This window comes from Pongo pygmaeus, chromosome 1 (genome assembly GCF_028885625.2).
Source record: "Pongo pygmaeus isolate AG05252 chromosome 1, NHGRI_mPonPyg2-v2.0_pri, whole genome shotgun sequence".
In the NCBI taxonomy this organism is placed as follows: domain Eukaryota; kingdom Metazoa; phylum Chordata; class Mammalia; order Primates; family Hominidae; genus Pongo; species Pongo pygmaeus.
The window spans coordinates 100731500-100750361 of NC_072373.2; the positions used below are offsets into that span (position 1 = coordinate 100731500).

At 43.6% G+C, this 18862-nt stretch overlaps 1 protein-coding gene and 1 non-coding gene across 8 annotated transcripts in view; both read left to right on the forward strand.

The window, feature by feature from the left end:
- LOC129028582 (neuroblastoma breakpoint family member 6-like protein) overlaps positions 1-18862 on the forward strand; it is a 70243-nt gene that overhangs the window by 14243 nt on the left and 37138 nt on the right. For 3 of the 7 annotated variants that reach the window (XM_054474272.2, XM_054474273.2, XM_054474278.1), the window contains 3 exons: positions 4019-4254; positions 5349-5400; positions 6566-6753. In XM_054474272.2, the coding sequence (XP_054330247.1) occupies positions 4019-4254; positions 5349-5400; positions 6566-6753 (476 nt within the window). Of the gene's footprint in view, positions 1-4018; positions 4255-5348; positions 5401-6565; positions 6754-7179; positions 7480-9519; positions 9735-10535; positions 10803-17116; positions 17250-18862 lie in introns of those variants that run through there. The other 4 variants (XM_054474275.2, XM_054474276.1, XM_054474271.1 and 1 more) reach the window with 4 other exon arrangements.
- Positions 16807-16879, forward strand: TRNAV-CAC (transfer RNA valine (anticodon CAC)). Its single transcript has one exon. It is a non-coding gene; the product is annotated as a tRNA-Val (tRNA).

Genomic DNA, 18862 nt, shown 5'->3' on the forward strand with positions numbered 1-18862 from the left:
GAAGCATTTAAATAATATGGGGTTAACCCATTAGGCATTTGCCTGTGAGCACCAGTTACTGAAATACTAAGTTACTGAAATCACTAATTTGCCTAAGTGGTTGGTGCACAGCTTTGGAAGTGATTCAAATCCTGCTTCATGCTCCATTAGGTCACTGCCCAATATATTCCACTTAAATTTCACTGACCCAGAGAATAATGTTAGTTAGAGCTAAAATAACTCTAGGCCAGGCGCAGTGGCTCGTGCCTGTAATCTCAGCACTTTGGGAGGCTGAGGTGGGCGGATCACTTGAGGTCAGGAATTGGAGACAGCCTGGCCAACATGGTGAAACCCCGTCTCTACTAAAAATACAAAAATTAGCTGGGCATGGTGGTGGGCACCTGTAATCCCAGCTACTCGGGAGGCTGAGGCAGGAGAATTGCTTGAACCTGGAAGGCGGAGATTGCAGTGAGCCAAGATCGTGCCACTGCACTCCAGCCTGGATGACAGAGCAAGATTCCATCTCAGACAAAACAAAACAAAACAAAACAAAACAAAACAAAACACCCAAAAAACTCTAGAGTCAGTTAGTCTCATTTCCTCATTTTAGAACTGAGAACACTTAGGCCCTAAGAGAGAGTCATTTGATCAAAGTTGCATAATAGCCTCTGGCAGAGATAACATTAGAATCCTGTGCTCTCGATTCACAAAGCCTACACTACACCCACTTCATCAAATATATTTTTAAAAATTATACTTCTGTGGTCATTCTTTTTTTAATAGACTTTTTAAGAGCAGTTTTAAGTTCACAGCAAAATTGAGTGGAAAGTAACAGAGAGTTCCCATATGCCCCCTACCCCTGCATGAACACAGCCTCCCTCACTATAAACATCTTGCCCCCGAGTGATAACATTTGGTACAACTGATGAACCTACATTGACTCATCATCACCCAAAGTCCACAGTTTACAGTGGGGTTCATTCTTGGTGGTGTATATTCTATAGGTTTTGACACAAGTATAAATGTATAATGGCATGTATCCACCATTGTAATAAAGAATGACTATTCCCTGCCCTAAAAATCCTCTGTGCTCTGCCTATTCATTCTCCTTTCCCCCCTTAACACCTGGCAACCACTGATCTTTTTACTGTCTCCACTGTTTTACCTATTCCATAGTGTCATATAGTCGGAGTCATACAGTATGTAGCCTTTTTAGAGTGGCTTCTTTCACTTACACACTTAACGTTCTTTCATGTCTTTTCATGGCTTCATAACTCATTTCTTTTTAGTACTAAATAATATTCCACTGACTGCATGTATCAAAATTTATCCATTCACCTACTGAAGGACATCTTGGTTGCTTCCAAGTTTTTGCAGTTATGAATAAAGTTGCTATAAACATCATGTGCAGGTTTTTGTGTGAATTTAAGTTTTCAGCTCACTTGGGAAAATACTGAGGAGCAGATTGCTACGTCATTTGGTAAGAGTATGTTTAGTTTCACAAGAAAATGCCAAACTATCTTCCAAAGTGGCTGTACTATTTTGCATTCCCGCTGGCAAGGAATGAGAATACCTGTTGTTCCATATCCTTACCAGCATTTGCTGTTATCAGTGTTCTGGATTTTGCCATTCTAATAGGTGTAGAGTGGTATCTCGTTGTTTTAATTTGCAATTCCCTAATGACATATGATGTTAAGCATCTTTTCATATTCTTGTTTGCCATCATCTTTGGTGAGGTGTCTGTTCAGGGTTTTTTGCCCATTTTTTATTGTGTTGTTCATTTTCTTATTGTTGAGTTTAAGAGTTCTTTGTGTATTTGGGATAATAGTCCTTTACCAGATATGTCTTTTGCAAATATTTTCTCCCAGTGTGTTGTCTTCTCATTCTCTTGATGTGCCTTTTGTAGAGCAGAAGTTTTTAATTTTAATGAAGTCCAGATTATCAATTATTTCTTTTATGGATCATGCCTTTTGTGTTATATCTGAAAAGTAATCATATAGCTGGGCTCGGTGGCTCACACCTGTAATCCCAGCACTTTGGAAGGCTGAGGCAAGAGGATCACCTGAGTCCAAGAGTTTGGCTGCAGTGAGCCACAATCACACCATGATCACACCCAAGGAATGCTTCAGTGAGCCATAATCATGCCCTCCAACAAATAAATAAAATAGTTAATTTATTTACAGACTCTGTCTCTAAATTAAAATTGGTATTGCATTGACTCTTTAGATCAATAAATAAAATAAATAAAAAGTCATCACCAAACCCAAGGTCATCTAGATTTTCTGCTGTTGTTATCTTTTAGGGTTTTTTTTTTTTTTTATCATTTTATGTTTTACATTTAGGCCTATGATCCATTTTGAGTAAGTTTTCATGAAGAATGTGAAGTCTGTGTCTAGATTCACTTTTTTTGCATGTGGATGTCCAGCTGTTCCAGCACCATTTGTTGAAAATACTATCTTTTCTCCATTGTATTGCCCTTGTCCCTTTGTCAAAGATCAATCTGCTATATTTTGCAGTCTTCTGGAATCTCTATTCTGTTCCACTGTCTTATTTGTCTTTTCTTTCACAAATCTCATACTGTCCTGGTTACTGTAGCTTTACAGTAAGTCTTGAAGTCAGGTCATATCAGCCCTCTGTTCCTTTTCAATATTGTGTTGGCCATTCTGGGTCTTTTGCCTCTGTATGTAAACCTTAGCATCTGTTAGTTGATATTCACAAAATTTATTTGCTGAGATTTTGATTGGTATTGCATTGAATCTTTAGATCAAGTTGGGAAGAACTGACATCTTGACAATATTTAGTCTTCCTGTCCATGAACACAGAATATCTCTCTGTGTATTTAGTGCTTCTTTGAGCTCTCTCAACAGAGTTTTGCAGTTTTCCTCATACAGATCTTGTACATGTTTTGTTAGATTTTACCTTGACATAATCACTTACTAGTTCCAGGAGATTTTTGTTGTCAATTCTTTCAGATTTTCTTTTCTTTTCTTTCTTTTTTTTTTTTGAGATGGAATCTCACTGTGTTGCCCAGGTTGGAGTGTAGTGGCTCGATCTCGGCTCACTGCAAGCTCTGCCTCCTGGGTTCACGCCATTCTCCTGCCTCAGCCTCCTGAGTAGCCTGGCTACTATTTTGTTTTTTTAGTAGAGACGGGGTTTCGCCGTGTTAGCCAGGATGGTCTCGATCTCCTGACCTCGTGATCTGCCTGCCTCGACCTCCCAAAGTGCTGGAATTACGGGCATGAGCCACCGTGCCCGGCCTTTTTTTTTTTTTTTTTGAGTCAGTGTCTCACTTTGTCATTCAGGGTGGAGTGGAGTGGCACAATCTCAGCTCACTGCAACCTGTGCTTCCCGGATTCAAGCAATTCTCCTGCCTCAGCCTCCCACGTAGCTGGATTACAAGCGCATGCCACCACGCCCGGCTAATTTTTGTATTTTTTGTAAAGACGGGGTTTCACCATGTTGGAGATTTTCTATAATACATAGATAACTGCGTCATGTGTGAACAAAGACAGTTTTAGTTCATCTTTTCTAATCTGTATACCGTTTATTTCCTTTGCTTATCTTACTGCATTAGCTAGGATTTCCAGTATGATGGTGAAAAGGAGTGGTAAGCGGGGAAATTCTTGCCCTATTGTTGATGCTAGTGAGAAAGCTTCTAGTTTCTAGTATGACATTAGTGTAGAGTTTTTATAGATGTTCTTTATCAAGTTGAGGAAGGTCTCCTCTATTCCCACTTTGTTGAGAGTTTTTATGATGAATGAGTGTTGAATTTTGTCAAATGCTTTTTCTTCATCTATTAATATGATCAAGTGATTTTTCTTCTTTAGCAAGTGGCAAGGAAAATGACAATCTTAGAAGGGATCTTTCACATAAAGATTGTTTTCATTTCCTTCATTCCTTTTACCATATTCAGGACACTAATCATATGCTAGAATTCAGTGTGTGGCCTCCTTTGGTGATACTCTCAAGTTCCTTCTTCTAAATTGCTATAACCTATCAGTTATTCCTATCTACCTTTGCTTCTTTTTTTCTACTTTAGGAAGTATCATTCCTTGATTCAGGATCAGGCTCGAGAGTTAACCCATCTACGGCAGAAGATGAAGCTTGGGAGAGTGGCCTCTGCTCTTCTCATCCAGCATGTGAAGAACACACTAAAGACCTTTGAGGAGCTACTCCACAGCAATAACGTTGACCACTATATGGAGCAGCACTTCTGCGAGCAGCTGGCCAAAGGAAGCCAGCTGGCAGAGAGCCTTGCCAGAAAATTCAGCACAGGTAAGTTGGCCGCAGAGCTTAGGAAGATTTTCAGTCTCTCCCAAGGTCCTAAGTTCACAGGATCCCACTCCTATTCACAAGTCACTTTTCAACCTGGTGTCCTGCTTTGTAATCACCACCTTAAGACCATGACAGAGTCAGGACTGGCTGGTGAGGAGCTCCAAGAAGGGTTGAGGATGCCATGATGATCACCAGCACCTCCATCCCTCATGGAATATGACTGTTAGGGCAGGAGGCATCCCCGGGGATGATGGTATTCATCTGAAACTAATTGGCAGAAAGACAGAAGGAACAGGGGCAGCTGGTTTTTGTGAAGGGCCCTGAACTGGGAATCCAAAAACCCTACCTCTAGCTTATATGTGTTCCTTACCAGCTCTGGACAGGTTAATATTTATTTTGATTTCTGTTTCTCTACCTAAAAAATTAAGTCAAATAATTCCAGCCCTTGAATGTTGCATGATTGTTCTAGGGATTAAATAAGTAACATTAATCGGCGCACTTCAAAAAAATGATAAAGAATCATGCTGACTTTGGCATGGTTTAGGCACTGTGTGTACTAGTACAAGGTAGTGAGATAATTAGCTGTTTCAGGAGCATTTTACATGAAATTTCCCCTTGAGAACCCAAGGGCCCATAGTAGCAGAAGGCTTGAGTTCACTGTGCTGTCTCCTGATGGCAGGTGGGACACGGATGTCTATCAACTCCTTGGAGAAGGGAGGAGGTTCTGCATGAAAGCTATGGTGGAACACACAGCCATGGGTTTGGGTGCTGGCCTTATGCCAGGACTTGGAGGCTTTGGCTGGAGTGGATACGTGTTCCATGATATGTGGGAATAAAGACATTTTTAGCTTTTTGCTGTGACTCAGGGCAAAGCAAGTGGAGATGATGACCTTCATGGTGGGCTCAGGAAAGCCTGCCAGGCAAGCTCTCTAAAGACTCAACCCAAGATCTGGGAAAATTCAGAGTATCCTGGAATCAAGGCAAGCATCAGGTAGTCAGGTCTCTGGTCCCAGATAGAACTCCATGTTTGTTTGCAGTCTGGGAAATGAGACCTGCTTAAAGCATGACTGGTCCTTTTTGAATTTTGTTCTCAGATGACTGTACAAGTAAGAAGAATCAAGTAGGACAGGTGCCTTCGACTCTCAGGTAACTCCAAATTTTCAGGGGCTATCGAAGGTGTAGTCTGGTGAAGGATCCAGAAGCAAGAGCCAGAAGCTCAAAGAAACAGGAGCGTACATGGCTAGTAAAAAACAAATAGCTTATTTATCCATTAAACCATCATGTATTAGTGATAAGGCAGTCTCATTTTTAAAATTTTTTAAAAAATGTATTATTCTTTTATTTTCACCAATTAATTCACCAATTTAGTAACATAGAGCTGCTCTAACCTATCTGGGTCTTAGGAGTCTTCTGAACCTCCAGGGATCACCTCTGGTTTCCCTTATTTAAAGACCAGAGTAAGATTATATCTGATTTCTTCAAGGGTGACCCAAGGAGTGCTGGAAGGTGTTAAACAGCTACAAATTTTCCTTGCAAACAAAAGTTTATACTGTGTCTCTATACTTAGGGAAGGAGATCTAGAAACTACAAGACACCAGTGAGGCTACATTGCCTGGGGAACCTATTTTAAATGGCCTACGGCAAATACTATTTAAAAAATTATGTTCACAGAGTGAGTTGAATTCTTTTTTTTTTTTTTTTTTTTACATTTTAAAAATTTTATTTTTGAGATGAGATCTTGCTCTGTTGCCCAGGCTGGAATGCAGTGGCATGATCACTGCTCACTGCATCCTTGACCTCCTGGGCTCAAGTGATCCTCCTCAGCCTCCTAAATAGTTGGGACTACAGGTGCACACTACCACACCCATCTCATTTTTTATTTTTATTTTTTGTAGAGAGAGAGTCTCACTATGTTTCTCAGTTTGGTCTTGAATTCCTGGACTCAAGCAATTCTCCTGCCTTGGCCTCCCAAATTGCTGGGATTACAGGCATGCACCACCATGCCCTTACCTGGAGTTGAACTCTTATGGGTCTCTGGGTGTCTTGTGAAGGAATCATGAGTGTTATTTAAGGGGCTCATTATGGCTTCGTTTTTCCTCAGGATGTTTGTAGCCAATGCACCGGACAACTGTTGCTTGCTCTGTCCCCCTCTTCCCTCCGTACTCTATCCTGAAACCGAAATGAATTGTTTGGCTTCTCCTCTGAAGGAATGATCCTCTTGACCTCCCCTTTACTTCTCCTGTGAGCCTCCAGATTAGTACAGCTGTGGCATTAGGTGACCTTTATTTTTTCTTCTTTCTTATCCCACTAGTATCTTGAGGAAGATGCATAATATGAGCAAAGTGACAGAAGTCCTAGAGACCAAGTGGGATGCCCGGTCCCAGACTCAGCCCCAGATCTGGTGCAGCAACCACACCCAGTCTACCCCACATCACTCCCTGAGCAGCACGTCTCCACAGCTTGACAAGGAGGAAGTGCATCCTTCAGTGGCTGTAGTCAGTGAGTACCCACATGGCTCCAGTTTTTGGGAGCTCACACATTGTCTAGGCCAAGAGGTGGCATCTTTGCAGCCGGGCCCTGTAGATCCACTGTGATGTACCTGGTCGGGCACAGCTCCAGGACTCAGTGCTGAGCATAAGCCCCAAGGGTTTCAGGTAGCTTTTTTCCATTCCCAGTCTCACATGTCATCAGTCACTAGATCCTCTCTGGCACATACATGGTGTTGGTCTTGGGGGGCATGAGTTGGGAAGGGGAGAAAGGGGGCAAATAGTTCCTCTTCACTGCACACAATTATGTCATCTTTCAAACTAGGGACATGAGTGTTGCTAACATTGTGCACCTAATCCTGGAATCCCTGGGGTAAACACCCACAGTTCCTATTTTTTGTTCACCACTAAATCATCTTTATCGTTTATACATTTACAGATCCCATCCATCATCCTAATAAGTTTGCTGTAACACCCTCTAAACCATCAGTGAATGGGGGCATGATGTGAGGTTCAAGCTGAGTCTATCACCAACCAGCATGTCCCTCCTGAGAATTTCCCTGAGAGGGTCCTTGGGATAGCCTTGGTAGAGACGGGAAGAGGAGATTAAGTTTTAAACCAGACTTTCATTTTTCTCCTGCTCAGTTTTCTCTTTAATTTTCCTCTTGAGAAAAGTGTTTGAAGTTTTAGGCCAGTATGAATCATATCCTAATGTGGACAATACCAAGAAATTATTTTTAGTCCCTGGCTGTATCTGGTGTTTTTTTCTAAATTGGCTATTTTAGGTAATGAGTGAGCCATAATGGTTTTTTGTTGTTGTTGCTGTTTTTGAGATGGAGTTTTGCTGTTGTCGCCCAGGCTAGAGTGCAGTGGCACAATCTCAGCTCACTGCAACCTCTGCCTCCTGGGTTCAAGTGATTCTCCTGCCTCAGCCTCCCAAGTAGCTGGGATTACAGGTGCTTGCCACCACGCCAGGCTAATTTTTATATTTTTAGTAGAGATGGGGTTTGACCATGTTGGCCAGGCTGGTCTCGAACTCCTGACCTCAGGTGATCCAACTGCCTCAGCCTCCCAAAGTGCTGGGCTTACAGGCATGAGCCACCATGCCCGGCCCATAATGGGTTTTGATCTGGTACTATTCCTGTTTCTCATTTCACAATGAGGAGCAAAGTGGCAAAATGTTTCCTCTAAGATTATAGCAGCCAAGGAAAGACAGGAACTTCTCATTGATTGAGCACCTATTATGCTCACAATAGTGACCACTATACATATATTGCCTCATTTAATTGACACAGTGATCCCCTCAAGTAGGTAGTGGTGTTCTGCTTTTATAGTGGAGGTCACTGAGGCTCAGTAAAGTTAAGGACCTTACTGACGACAAAGCAGCTTGGGGTAACATACACTTTGAGTCTATCTGACTCAAAGCTCAGGTTCTGAGCATTTCACTCTGCAGCCTGAGAAGTCAGGGGCTGCATACAATGGGTGCTCACTCCTTCTCAGCACCTCTTTTGCTAGGCTTCTGGAGCCAGTGTTTTTCTCATTCCACTTTTTCTGCTCTGTGCACCCAGCAGAGTTCTGGCCTCTGAAGATGGGACAAGACCTTACATGTATTACACTTCTATCTAAGAATTTGTAAATAGATGAGCTGCCCTTGATATGTACATCACCTATTCCAAGGGGCCAATGGGACTTTTATGTACATCCTTGATTCAGTTGCCCAGAGGCACTTGTTTCAACCTCAGCACTGCCCCAAGAGATGGCAGAAGGGCAAGCCCATGTTTCCCTTACCTGCAATCCTTGCCACTGCCTGCAGTGTGGTGTGGCCTCTGGCGTGATGCATCTGGAGAGCACCAGCCTTACTTTTTGCCACAACTCTTTCCTGAGGGAGATCGAAGCCCTTCTCTTTCCCACTTGAAGTCACTGTCCTTTCACACGGGCAACTGTTTATCACCACTTCCTCTTTGGTTTTTGAACCAAAATTTCTAGAACAGTCAACCTGTAGTGCACTGGCATGACACCTACATTGTGAGGCTAAATTTCCTTCACAAAAGTCTAGTCTCTGTTGCTTTCCATCTGCAGTGTAGGGCATGTTCCCCGTGTGGTATGGCCATGGAACATTAAAATACTGATCACGGTTACTGATAAAACTTAGAACTTCCTATGGCCATGGTTGAGAGTAAACTGATTTTCTGAGATAAAGGAGGTTTGAAAGGGGGTGGGAATCACATTTTGATTGAGTTCCTACTTTAAGTCAGGCATTTATTAAAGACTTAACATAGTTGTCCTTACTCTTTACCTTACAGTGATTCTAATTAGTATCTGATATTTTATAAATTGGAGAAGGAGAGACCTACTGGATACTGATTTAAACATAGTTCCTAAAAGAACGTGATGTTGTTGAGGGCAAACAGAAACCTCACTCCCACCTGCTCAGAGGAGAAACTTGTCTATTCTTTAGCCCTTGATAATAATCCTTGAAAGGGGAAAGACTCTAAAACTTTTCTCTGAATTATGGCCCTGCCACCCCAGCTGTGTTTTTCTCTCAAAGGGAGACAGTAATGAAGGGCCCAGAGGATCTGGCCATGTTCTCATGGCATCATTGAGCTGTAAGATGCCATGTATTTTCTGATTCTACAATCCTCTATGCAAGAGTACACTAGCTATTCTATGGACAGGAGCCAGACAATGTGAGCTGTACATAAGAATTATTTTTGCAGTGTCAAAAGCCATTCTAGGTGGAATCCAAATCACCACTTGCCTTAGACAGACACCCCCTCAGCTTCACTGCAGGTCCAGAGTCAGCTGAGGCCAGAGCGAGAACCACCAGGAGTGGAAGCAACACTGTCTAGGTTCTCTGCACATTGTCCAGAAGTGGAGGCCATTTTCTCCTCCTCCTCCAACAGCTTCAATGTAGAACAATCTCAGCAAGGAGTAGCTGGTGTGTTTCTGGCAAGGGCATAGAATGTTGAATAAATAGTCACCTGTTTACAGACCAACAAAATGCTTCACCCCTCACTGTCTGAACTCCCAGGATTGGCTGTGAGTCCTGCTATTAGGAGAAACATTTCTGAAGTACTTCCCCAGGATCATTCCAGCATTGGGAACCATAAAGGGAGCTAGGAGAGGGGCCCCATATTTTTCCTGTGTGTGCGCTGTGATGCTCAGATATTACAACTAACACTACTGCTTATGTCACAGGCTGAGAAATGCCACTTACTTTAGGGTGAAATGGGGAGTCCTTGGGAAATGAGTCTGATGACATCTGCCTTAGTCTTCATTCCATGGATTGCTTTATTAGCTTTCGAGGGCTTCCAAAACAAAGAAACACAAACTGGGCATCTTAAAACAGAAATGTATTCTCTCACAGTTCTGGAGGTGAAGACATCTAAAATCAGGGAGTCAGCAGGGCCATGCTCCCTCTGAAGACTCCAGGGAAGGATCCTTCCTTGCCTCTTCCTGGCTTCTGGGGGTTTCTGGGTTGTAGACACATCACCCCAATCTCTGCCTCTCTTGTTACGTGGTCTCCTTCTCTGTGTGTTTCTTTATCTCTGTGTCTCCTCTCCTCTCATAAGGACATCGGTCATGTTGGATTTAAGACATACTCCCAATTCAGTATCATCTCATCTTACCTTATTATTTCTGCAAAAACCCCATTTGCAAATAAGGTCACATTCTGAAGTTCCAAGTGAACTGAATGAATTTTTGGAGGACACTATTCAACTCACTATAATTACCTTTAAATCACTCATTTATGACTTCCCTGTTGGTTTCTCACTCACATTCATTTCTGGACAGATGCCAGCCCTGCCATTTCTGCTGATTCAGTGCTTTGCCCAGCAACTAAGGAGCCAGGTCTGCCCAGCCCTTCCATCCTTCGAGCAGCACTGGCCAGCTGAGCAGGACACTAGAACACAGTAGCAGTGGCCCATGGGAAGAGATGAGGCCTCAAAAAATGAATGCATCTGGAGACCTAGCCTCCTTCTCCTCTTTGTACCAGCCCAACTCCGAAACCTCTAATAAACCTCTGGTAAACCTCTGGTAAACCTCTAATAAACCTCTGGTAAAACACAAAGGAGCACTTGGTGAAATCGAGCCCATTGATAGGAATGACACATTCCTTTCCTGGCCAGAGGATTTTTTGGTTCCTCTGTTAGAACCTGGTTCATAAAAAATGATAGGACAATATGTGTCCTATCACAGTGAGAACCAGACAGTGAGAACCAGCTCAGTGCTTGTTCTTTGTAAGTGCCTTCTCCTAGCCACCGTACCTAGGAACTCACTCTGGGCAGGAGAGTAGGAGAAGTCAGGGACATTCTGAGGTGCTCTACAAGGAGGATAAGTTACCTCACACTTAAATGCTGCCTTCTCTCTGTGCTACAACCTTCTTAGGCCTAGATTAAGACTGTCCTGGAATGCTAAGCTCAGATTTCCATGGGGAAGGTCTTCCTTAGGTCAGGAGCTACTGTAGGATGGGAAACTATTTCTACAGAGTCACCCACCCCTACACACTCTTTCCACTCTTTCACAGACATCTTTCACACACACTGTACATACAACCACGTGCCAGTCCTGCCCCCATAAACATTACTTTTGGATTTGGAGCCAAACATCCTGGCACCTGGCAGCTAGGAGTGCAGCTACTTAGAGGAATGACTTGAAGCAGCTCCATTTCTGTGTCCCAGGTAGTGTAACAATAAGACATTTTAAATTCTCAGAGAAAAACCTGACCCTATGCAAAATCACCCAGTGGGTGAGGCCTATTCTCAGCTTCCTCTCTCTGTGCATCTTTTTCCTTCCTTGGAGATTGTTCCCTTCTCTCCTGTTCCCGCTTCAGATCCTGATACCTTCCCAGGCTCTTCCATGTTTCTCTTTGCCAAAACTGGTTAAAGGAGAACATTCACTATCACTCATTATTCACAGCCTGGTTTAATTTCATATGCATTTACCTTGGTCTTTCTCTCTGTGAGTGAGTGAAATCTCAAAGGTTGTTGAGTTGGGATCATCATGGGGGAGAGGGATGAGGTAGAGAGGGAGATTCTCTGGATTGTTGTTCATGCCAAGGAGGTAGACAGCCTTTCCCATTACTAGGCCAGTTCTGCCTAGAGGCCTTTAGCAGTTTCTCACCATGTGTCCATCTCCCTTAGATGTACTTGGTGGTCTCTGTCTGGGAGGAGGCCTGTGGTGTTTCCTCACAGGGGGCCACCGTGTGATTGAAAGCCCAGGAGCTTTAAGTAAAGTTGCCTGGTGCTTCCTGAATGCCCAGGAGAGAGGAAGAAGCTGACAGAAAGATAGAGATAGGTAGGGATCTTGCAGAGATATGCCAGGCATGCCCCACAGCTGCCCAGGGATGATCAGGCTTCCCTACCTCCTACCTCTCCTATGTCTTGGTGGTTTGCAGTAGGGGCCGACCTGCTGGAAAAGAATCTTGCTGAGATCCAGAACCTGTGCTAGCACCTGGAGGAGTCTGTCAGCCTCAATGACCGCCTGAGGGAGAGGCTGGAGCATGTGCTCAGCAATGCTGACCAAGGAAAAGGTAGAAAGGCAGAAATTTTATGTTTCTGTCCACGTCTAGGGAGTCTCAAAAGGGCACATAGCTTCTTGGGGCAGAGTTTTATAGGTTTAAAGCACATTGGTGTGCATGATTTCACTTGTTCCTTACAATCAGCCCAGGTAGGGAAGCAGGAAGGGTACTATTGCTCCCACTGAGTGGTTTTCCCCAAGCAGGGATAGGTCTCATTCTCAGGACTATCTGAAGTGATGTCATTCTTATATGTCCTTATACCGCCTGGTGCTGTTCTTGGGCTTGTGGCCTGACTGGCGAGTGGTAGCACCAAGGTTTCCGTGGTGCCCACTTCAGCAGAATGAGAGCAACATTCCACCTTTATGCCATTACTACATGCGTTTGATATCACCTGGCTCTTCTCTTGTGCTAATGACCCTTATTTCCACACTCTTCACCCTGGATGCTCTCACTTGGAGACCAGTTCTTCCACATCCCTTCTTCTCTTATATTAAAGCCAGAAGAATGATGACCTACAACATCATAACTGAAGCCAATTAGTGGGAAAGACCCTGATCCATACCTGAAGCCACTGCACATGAGTGTGTGGCCTACTCTGGTGTGCCGGAGTCTGAGAAGATACTTGATATAATTTCATTTTTAAAAAAATTTATTGAGACTCACTTTATGACTGAGTATGTGGTCAATCTTAGAGAATGTTCTGTGCTCAGATGAGAAGAATGTATATTCTGTGGTTGTTGGGTAGGGTATTCTATAGACATCTATTAGGTTCATTTGGTCAAGAGTCCAATTTAAGTCCAAAGTTTCCTTATTAGGTTTCTGCCTCAGTGATCTGTCTAGTGCTGTCAGTGGGATGTTGAAGTCCTCCACTAGTATAGCATGGCTGTCTGTTTCTTTGCTTAGGTCTAGTAGTATTTGTTTTATAAATTTGGGTGCTTCGATGTTAGGTGCATATATATTTAGGATAGTTAAATCTTCTTGTTGAATTGAATGCTTTCTGATTATATAATGCCCTTCTTTGTCTTTTTTTTTATTTAACTGTTGTCGGTTTAGTCTGTTTTACTTGATAACAAGAATAGCAACTCCTGACCTTCCTTGTTTTCCATTTGCATAACAGATCTCTATCACTTTACTTTGAGCCTCTGGGGGCTATAATATGTAAGATAGGTCTCTCTTAAAGGCCATGGAAAGTTTGATTTTTTTTTTTTCCAATTTGCCACCCTATGCCTTTTTTTTTTTTTTTTTTGATGGAGTCCCAGGCTGAGTTCAGTGGTGTGATCTTGGCTCACTGCAGCCTCTGCTTCCTGGGTTCAAGTGATTCTCCTGCCTCAGCTTCCCGAGTAGCTGGCATTACAGGCGCCCACCAGCACGCCCAGCTAATTTTTGTATTTTAGTGGAGATGAAGTTTCACCATGTTGGCCAGGCTGGTTTCGAACTTCTGACCTCAAGTGATCCGCCCACCTTGGCCTCCCAAAGTACGGGGATTACAGGTGTGAGCCACCACACCTGGACTACTCTATGCCTGTTAAGTGGAACTTTTAGGCCATTTACATTCAAGGTTAATATTCATGTGTGAGGTGTTATTTCTGTCATAGTGTTAAGCTAGTTGCTTTGTAGACCCAATTATGTATTGCTCTATAGGGTGTATGAGCTTTGTAATTACATGTGCTTTTATGGTAGCAAGTACCATCCATGTTTAGAACTCCTTTGAACATTTATTATAGAGCCTATCTGGTGTTAATGAATTCTCTTAGCATTTCTCTGTCTGGGAAAAACTATTTCTCCTTCATTTATGAAGCTTAAATTGGCAGAGTATGAAACTTTGACCAGCAGTTTTTTTTTTCTTTTAGGTGGCTAAAAATAGGCCCCAGTCTCTTCTGACTTGTAAGATTTCCATTGAGAAGTTTGCTGTTAGTCTGATGGTATTTCCTTTATAGATAATCTGGCCCTTTTCTTCAGCTGCCTTTAAGATTTTTTCTTTCACATTTATCTTGGGAAGTCTGATGACTGTATGCTTTGCAATGGTTATCTTGTATAGTATCTTGCAGAAGTTGTCTGAATTTCTTGTATCTGAATATCAATCTCTCTTGAAAGATTAGGAAAATTCTTTCCTGAATTATTCCTTCAAATTTGTTTTCCAGGTTGCTTACTTTTTCTTCTTCTCTCTCAGGAATGCCAATAAGTCATAGGTTTGATTGCTTTACATAACACCATAATTCTCAAAAGCTTTGTTCATTTTTAAAAATTCATTTTTCTTTATTTTTGTCTGACTAGGTGAATTTGAAAGACCAACCTTCAAGCTCTGAAATTCATTCTTCTGCTTGTCTAGTCTATTATTAAAGCTTTCAATGTATTTTGAAATTCCTTTAGTGAATTTTTCAATTATAGAAGTTCTATTTGTATTTTTCTTAATATAGTTTTCTTGTCTTTCATATTCTGTATTGTTTTTCTGGTTTCTTTGCATTGGACTTCAACTTTTCCTTGGATCTCGTTGAGTTCCCTTGCAATCTGTATTTGGAATTCTTATCTGTCATTTCCGACATTTCAGTCTGGCTAGGATCCATTGCTAGAAACTAGTGCGATCCTTTGGAAGTGTGTAAATACTCTGGGTACACTGGAGTTATTGCGCTGATTCTTTCTCATCCGAGGAAGCTGTTGCTCTTATTTTTGAATTTGGTATTGTTTGGATGAGGATTTTTAATTTTTTTATTCTTTTTTTCCCTTGATGGTATGACTGTGGTGTATGTTGTATATGATTGTTCGGCTTCATTTCTGGGTGCTTTCAGGGAGCCCTAGCTTTGTATGTGTTTCTTGGTTGTGGATAGCTTCTGAGCAGTAGCTTTCTCAGATGCTGCTTGTTGTGGTGACATATTGGAAGTAAAAGCTAACACACTAACCCTTGTTGGGGGCTGAGGGTACGGAATTCTCAGGAAGCTTATCTCATGGACTAGCACTAAGCCCTTTGGTAGCAGGGTTTTGTTATTCAGTGGTCCAGTTTAGGATGCAGTCCAGTAGATGGTGCTTAAGAGTCAGGGCTGGTAGGTAGGCTGGTGTCCAGTGGAAAAACCTGCCCTGACAGGGTGGTGGGGAAGAGAGCATGTCGGGTTGTGCTGAGGTCTCAGGGGAAGGGGCAGAGGTGCACTAGCTCCTCCTCCTGAGTAGGCAAAATGTGATCCGCTTCCCTATCATGCCCCTGTCACAGAGCTCACAACCTTCATTTTATAAAGACTTTGTCCTTTGGTTCCTGGCTGTGGTGCAGCTGAAGTCTGTGGATATGCCACTCTGACAGCTACCACTAAAATGGGGTTTAGGGCAGAGCCTCTTCCCCGAGTCCAGGGCAGGCAACTCCATGGTCTGTCCTCCATTGCCAGGGCACTGCAGCTCTGTATAGGGAGGGAGAGTTGGGCCCGTCCTTTCTGAAAGCCCAAGCAGCACAGGCTCACTTTCAGCCTGGGTGGTGCCACCATGAATAAGTTGAATAATGTTCTCTCCTAGTGCACACTCACTGGGTCCTGGAGAAAAGAACCACTGCTGTCTGCAGCCATATACGGAGTAGGGGAGAGATGATCCCTGCTTTTCCTGTTTTTCCACGCCCGTTCCTGGGTGTCAATGCTGCCCCCTTCTGCGATTGGTGCCATGCCAGTGTTTTCTTTGTCCCTAGGAGGGCTTTGGGACAGTGAGCAAAGAACTGTTCTGATAAACGCAATTTAACCCGCGACCCTTGGCTCTCTCAACCGGCCGCCTTTGCGCTTTTCCTTTGGATCTGCCCTTCTTCTGGGTTTGTTCTCTCGAGCTAGGGGAAGGACTGGGTCCCCTCTCTTTGGCTCCTCTTGCCCTGTCAGAAACCTCACACTCCTTCCTTTTCCAGAGAAGCTTCAGAGTGCTTTGTTGGGTTTGCTGGAACTCGGCAGGGCGCAAGTATGTGGGGATGAGCGCTGTGAGTCTGTGTTTCCTCCGCTGTGACGGCTCTTCCCGCTCCTGTAGGAAAAGGCAATGCCCCTTCTGTCTTGTCTATGTGGGACTCCAAAGGGTCCAGACGAGACAGAAAGGCAGCGAATCCTCTCAGAGTGGGCAGGGGAGGAGATAGAACATGGGAATGGGGCGGTAGAGGGGTGGGATTTCATGAAATTTCCTGATTTAAGGCGATCATGAAGTAGGCCTCTTTGGGAGCTTGGCCCTCCAGTCCCTGGTAAGGGTAACATCCCACCAGTCTCTGATGAGGTCCAGTCGCATCCCCCGACTGCATTTAGAGCCAAAAGCAGAACGAGGCCGGCCCTGCGGCCTGGCGTCCAGTGACCCAGCGGTCTGCATATTCCCCAGGGTGGAAGCACTTGGACTTCAGGTGTGAAGGCAATGCGGTGACCACTGCAGTATGAAAAGCAACGAGGGAAAATGGCACCTTCTTCTCCAAACTTTTTTTGAGACACTCTCGCTCTGTCGTCCAGGCTGGAGTGCAGTGGTGAGATCTCGGATTTGGAAACTATAATAGAAATGGCTGATTTAAGATTTTCATGATTAAATTTTGCCTCTTACGTCTTGCGAGTGGTTTCCGTAGTGTAGTGGTTATCACGTTCGCCTCACACGCGAAAGGTCCCCGGTTCGAAACCGGGCGGAAACATGAGGTTTTTGTTAGCCCTTAAATTTAATGAGTTTACTCGAGGTTGGAAAACAAAAAAGTAGTTGAACCTGTGACTACATTTTAGACCTCATCAATCTATACAGATTGTCGACCAGGCTACAATTTCCACTGGTCTGCCAGGAAGAGGACGTCATAGCAGGCCTGCTTAATATTAACTTTGGTTCCAGCAATTCCTTAAGGTTCTCTTCATTCTGTTTATCGCTTGAATTTTCACAGGCAGACACTGAAAGTGGATGACATCTTAGCGCCTTTCCTAAGGGTCCCGCTTGGCTTCGCTTTAGTCTGATACAGTTGCAGATCTGGCTGATTTGCGAGACAATAAAAACAAAATGTTTTTTAAAAAGGTTCTAAATCTGCATCTGGGAACTCATAGAGTCAATATTCCGAAATCACACGAATTATGTATATACATTTGCATGCATACCCCTTCCCCAAATAATACTCAGAAAACCGGTAAGTGTCCAAACTACTCTCCGGAGGCTTAGGTAATCAACAATTTAATAAATACAATTCCTAATGTGTGGTGTACAGATCCTGTATTGCCCACCCTTCTCTATTGCTTTGTCCCCGCGCGCCCTCTGTTTTGCCTAAATGGGTTCCAGGCCATAGCCATAGCCAAAGCGACTCTCGCTTTGCCTTCTGGCCTCTCAGCAGTGCGCTTCAGCACCATTGCGCCAGGTGACGCTGCTGAGAACAGCTAAGTGGCCGGCACTAGTGCAGCTGGAAGCCAAGGCCCAGAATCCTCAGGAATCTGCACTTTACCCAGGCGAAAAGCCCAAGGGTTCTCCCCACAGCTTCCCAACATCCCTCTACAGAGTTTTTAAATATTAGACTTATTAACCTGTAGAGGTGGAGAGAATCAAAGAAATCACAAGGTATCTCTGAGGGAAAAAGGAGAGCACCAGCAGTAAATCACTTAAGAGTATTGAACTAGCAAGCCAAGGATAGGAGAATGGAATGGAAACTGACAGGATGACTGCAGGGGATGGTACTGAGGTGGATGCGAACCACTGCTTACTATTAATAGATTGAGCCAAGCACACTAATGGGGGCATAACCAAAATACTTAATAGGGCACTCTTTTACCCGCCATGTGTTTTACAGTATAGTTGCTAATGGATGTATCACCCTACTGGTTCTAGAAGCTTCTGGAGCCAAGGAGCCAGAGCATGAGAGCATAAAAATCCTGTCAATTGAAGCCTTGGGCTCTACACTGCTAAGCCTGGCCCAGAGGCTGGATTGCAAATGCAGGTGCTAGTATAATGGAATGGATGTTTGCGTTCCCTTCATATTATATATTGAAGCTTTAACCCCCAATGTGGAGGTATTTTGGAGGTAGGGCCTTTGGGAGGTAATCAGGTTTAGATGAGGTCATGACCATAGGATCTCCATGATGAGATCAGTGTCATTATAAGAAACAGAAGAAAGACCAAAGTGCTCTCTTTCTCTCCACCATGCGAGAACAGAAGGAGAATGTAGCAGTCTGCAAGCCAGGGAGAGAGCCCTCACCAAGGAGCTGAATCAGCTGGCAGTTTGATCTTGGACTTCTCAGCGTCTCAAACTGTGAGAAAGAAATTTCTTGTGTTTAAGCCACCCAGTCTGTGGTATTTTGTTATGGAAGCCCAAGTTAAGACAGCTGGTTCACTGGGGAATCCACTGGTGTGAACCTGTGAAAAGATTGTGACATGTGAAGTAGTTTGCGACATGTGAAGTAGTTTGCTGCTCCTGGATTTGAGTATTGGCAAGAGCTGTTAGAATGATGAGCATAGAGGGAAGAAGGGTACAGAGAATATGGTATTAATCATTGTACTGAAGAAATAAAGGGACATTATATGGTTCTAGGCTAAAGTTATGTGCGGATTTAAGCTGTGGAGGGGTCACTCAGCATACAGTGTGGCAAGTGAGTGGTGCATACTACACTGGCTGTAGGGAGTCCAGTTTTTTTTTGTTGTTTGTTTGTTT